The 4,936-nt window shown below is 32.0% G+C and overlaps 1 protein-coding gene across 3 annotated transcripts in view; it reads right to left on the reverse strand.

Moving 5' to 3' along the window:
• LOC108769734 (angiotensin-converting enzyme-like) overlaps window positions 1-4,169 on the reverse strand; it is a 28,892-nt gene extending 24,723 nt beyond the window's left edge. For all 3 annotated transcript variants that reach the window (XM_018520877.1, XM_018520878.1, XM_018520879.1), the window contains exon 1: window positions 4,001-4,169. In XM_018520877.1, coding sequence (XP_018376379.1) covers window positions 4,001-4,011 — 11 coding nt within the window. In that variant the 5' untranslated portion in view covers window positions 4,012-4,169. The remainder of the gene's footprint in view (window positions 1-4,000) is intronic.
• Between the last annotated feature and the right edge of the window lie 767 nt (window positions 4,170-4,936).

A 4,936-nucleotide genomic window follows, 5' to 3' on the forward strand; every position in this document is an offset into this window, starting at 1 on the left:
CTCCTTTGGAGGGTAAAAAGGAGTGGCGACCGGGACATATCAAGAGAAGCGGGACCGAATGACGCTAATAAGCTTCGAGTCCGGCTACAACCTAAGTATCGTATTTCACTACTGCGCATGCATAAGTATCATACTTTATTACTGCGCATGCGTAAGTATCGTACTAACCAGGGAATGGAAAGTTACTTTTTAAAAGTAACAAGTTACCGTTACTAGTTACCGATTTTTAAAAGTAACTCGTTACAGTTACCGTTACTTGAGAAAGTAACTTTTCGTTACTTTTCCGTTACTTTTTTTTAAATCGACGACCAACAATCATAGCGGACGAGCCTAGAGGCTTCTCTAATCTCAAGCGCATTGTAAAAAATTGTGTAAAATTATAACCATTATGCTGGATAATTTTGAGATCAACTATAATAGTTGTAAACGTCCACACATTTGTAAATTTGCAATATGCAAATAAAAATAATTTCTTGGTTTGAAACTAAGCAGATTGTGGAAGTACAATTACAATGTGTATATGTGTAGCTACAAGAACGATAATATGACAATATATTTCGCACTATATATTATTACAGTTAACAACAATACGCGAAAAATTTCTTTTATGTTACGTAATATTACTAAAATTTGGATAATTACAGAAAATATTCAAAATATCCTGCTATAATTTCCAATATAAAATAAGATATATTTACACAATAAAAACAAATTTACATAATTTTTGTGGAATTACTGTAATTTCTGTAAAATTGCATGATTTTTTATATTTACAGAACTAATCATGTAATCTATTTTATATTTATTATATGTGTAAATTTACGAAATTTTTTTACAGTGTAAGTGGCTTGTGTCGTATCGTGTCCAATCATGTGCAAAGTAACGATAAACGTAACTGTAAAATTCGTTACCGTTACAGTTACCAAAGAAAAAAAGTAACGCAGTTACTAGTAAAGTTACCAAAAAAGTAACTTGTAACTGTAACTTCGTTACAAGTAACGAGTTACTTCCATTCCCTGGTACTAACCAATAACTTAAACCATAACCCAACACAACTCATAATCCAAAACGAGCCCACAACGATAATCGGATCAATAACCATAACCCAACCCATAACCCATATCCAAGTAAAGACGGCGACTCCATAATGATTGCGAAAAAAAACAATGAATATTATAAATCCTTAGTACGTACATATCTCATGAATATTTTGAATATCTGTCTCATAAATACATACTTTGTTTAGTTGTTACATCAATTTGATTTTTTATAGTTATAAAGTACGATTCAATAATTCTTCGATTCTTCTCTTTTTTTATAAGTTTGTAAGATTTCGATTAACATTGCATTATCTACATTTTGTTAAGGTGAAGAACAGCTCTAAAACAGTCTCATAAATATTTAATTCAATTTTTAGATCAATTTGATTTTTTTATGGATTTAGATTTTGGAAAATCAAAAAAAGTAAATTAATAATACAATTTAAGTTATTTTTCCATTTTTCTCTTTTTTATAAGTCTTTAAGATTTTGATTATCATTTCGTAATCTAAATTTCGTAAAGGTGACGAACAAAATATTTTTAACAAAAAAAGTGAATTAATAATACAGTTTCAGTTATTCCAAGACAAACATTGCTTAACACCGTACGCCATTTCCAAAGGCGTTTGATTTTATGCCTTCAAGCAAATGGAGGCAACTTCGAACATTTGCTTCGAAGTTAAATTAATAATTTTTAAAATAGTGAGAGGCGAGGGGACTCTCTTTAATCCAGCACCCCGAATAGTGAGAGGCGAAGGGACTCACTTTAATCCAGCACCCGGAATAATGAGAGGCGAGGGGACTCACTTTAATCCAGCACCCCAAAGGAAACAGTATTTACTACGTCCACGTCATTGTTTCTGGGTAGCACTAAAAGTAAAGTTAATACAGTTAAAGAAACCCTCGAAAGTAGTGATTCCCATTTCGAAAAATCACTATGACCTTGAAATAATCTTAAAAATCGAGTTCAAGGTCAAGATCAGAGTACAGATAGGTGACCCCCTCGGCCCTCTTTAACATTTATCTGAACCAATTTTACGTATTTGGCTTAGGTTCCGGAAAATGTAAGCGGGGAGTTTAAATTCGCAAATTTGACCTTCGTTCGACCTTGCCATGACCTTGATAAATATATCATTTTGAACGTAAAATTTTCCGCTCTTTTCAAATCCGGGGTCAAAAATAGGTGTTCCTATTAAAAAAAATCACTTTGACCTTGAAATAACCTTGAAAATCGAGTTTAAGGTCAAGGTCCTTGGTACCATTAGGTGACCCCCTCTGTCCCCTTCTACTTTTGTCTGGACCATTTTTCTCTATCTGGCTTAGATTCCGAGAAATTCAGGTGGGGAGATTAAAATGGCCCACCGTGTATATATATATCGGGTATCCCATTTTAAATGACCATTTTAAAATATCTCTTAAACAGTGCATTTTAGAGAAAAATGTTTTAAATGAAAGTGGAACGGTTTCGAGGGCGATGTACTTTGGTCACGTTGTTTTTTTCCAAGTGGAAATGTCAAAAAGATATAAAGGTCACCTTCACTTTTTTAAATGAAATTATATGATTTTTTGCACAATATAATTCCTCTAATTATTCGAGATATAAAAATATCAAGGTAGATATCTAAAAGTCAATAGCTTTTGAGTTTGTCTTATACTTTATTCTGATACATCATGAAATATTACATATCTCGTAAGCTATTAAGTTTTTGATAATTGTACCTTAACACTTTTTGGCACAGAATATTAATTGAGATGAATCAAATTGGTGTAAAGAATACATCTATTCTTCAAAGATACCAGAAGGTTTGCGGGTTAACACCGTGTTTTTATCCACTGCTAATGCCAACGTTTCGTGAACCTTGAAAGAATACATATATTCTATTAAAATACCTTTTCTTAGGACAAATCAAACTGAACGACGTGGATGAATAGGTGTATTCCTTACAATTGATTTATCTCAATATTTTATGTATAAAAGTTAGTATTAAGGTATAATTATCAAAAAGTTAATAGTTTACGAGACATTTAATATTTCATGTCCAAATGTATCAGCATAAAATATAAGTAACTCGAAATTAAAACTAATGATTTTTCGATATCTCTATACTTTAATACTTTTATATGTGAGAATTAGAAGATTCATACCTTTATATATAAAATTAGAAAAATCATATTGTGTATAAAGAGATCATATAATCTCATTTAAAAGATAAAGGTGACCTTCATATTTTTTGGGGATCTCCACTTAAAAAAAAAACAACTCTTTCCAAAATACCTCTTTCGAAATCATTCCACTTTTATTTGAAACATTCTTCTCTAAAATGCACTGTTTAAGAAATATTTTGAAACTGTTTTTTTAAATTACACCTTGTATATACGTGAACACACATACACGCGCGCGCGCGCGCGCACGTGTATATTATCCATTATATATATATATATATACACACATCTGTCAGTAATAATATAATATCAATAATATATACACGGAAACCCAATTTTTAAAAAATGGCTTGAATCTGAACCTTCCAGAATTTGTAGCGTAAAAACTAGCCATAAGAGTAAGTTGGTCAGATGAAGATTTGGTTCAGAATGATGAGAACTACAACATATCCAAAATTTGGCATATTCGACAGAAAATCAATTTCCATAAGTTGGTGCGTCGTCTTTTATTCTGCATTGTAGATAGAGAAAAAAATTTATTATATATAATTAATATAAAATTAACATAGGAAAATATAGCGATATATGATCTACTTTTTTATTGTAATATTAAAAATTAATTTTAAAAATTATCAACCATCGTGCAACTATTTCTCATTCCTATAGGAATGAGAAATAGTTGATGTCACAACCAGTTATAACTGGTTGTGACATCAACTCCGGAGTTATCCGTAATCGTCGAATTTAATCCTGTGAAGACGTGTACACGTTATGTTAATGAATTAATGAGTTACTTACAGGTGCAGCATACCGATTTTCCGATTTTTACGGTTTTTAGAAATAATTAAATTTTAATGAAGAGTTTCACGAATATTCTCCGTAGCTGACAGGATACGTAACCGCTTCTCAATCGTCAACTGACCTCCGGGAGCAAGGCACGTTATCTTTTATGGAACTTTCCCACTTCGCAGACAATATCTGATCAAGCTCCTGCGTTCTCTGATAAATTCGAATACAATTTTGTCACTCGACTCCTCTGCTCGTTCCGTTTTGTAAATTTATATTTCAAAGTTTCAATCTAATCGGTCACAGTTCCACAATTCCACAATTTTCATGCTCTTCAGTCAAATGTTTTAGAGATTAGAATACTTATAGTTTTTTTATTGCTACGAATATTAGCAGTTCTTTATTGAATATATTACTTTATTATTATATTATTATCACACGGAAAGAAATCTGTTACGATTTTGGCACGAACAGTCGATACTGCTATCGCGTGGCCTATTTCAATGCGCTAATAGCACCATCGTTCAATTTGTTTATGCATGAAGTCGTGCAATCATGGCACGAGAATCGCTATGAAAAAAAAGAATGTGATGCGTGCTATGGTCGTACCAGCTTTTTACGATAGCCGCACGAGCGCAGTACGCATAAAACACCCCACTTGACCATGCGAAATTCGCTCGAAACCCGTGCAATTTTGGCATGGCTTATCGGTTTGACCGTCAAATTTCTAAACCACGCCTTCTATGATGCATTGTGTGTTAAAAATTAAACATTTATGTGAAAAATGTTGCAGCAATAGTAAATATATTAATGCAAGTATTTGATGATTTATTTAAATTATAAAATTTGTTTCCTGAGTAATTTTTTAATTATCACATTCTTACAGAAGATTACAAAGATCCTGGTGGAAAAATTTTGCTGAAATTTGTGTGACATTTCGCCGAAATT

The sequence above is a fragment of the Trachymyrmex cornetzi genome, unplaced genomic scaffold, assembly GCF_001594075.2.
Source record: "Trachymyrmex cornetzi isolate Tcor2-1 unplaced genomic scaffold, Tcor1.1 scaffold94, whole genome shotgun sequence".
NCBI classification, from domain to species: Eukaryota; Metazoa; Arthropoda; class Insecta; order Hymenoptera; family Formicidae; genus Trachymyrmex; species Trachymyrmex cornetzi.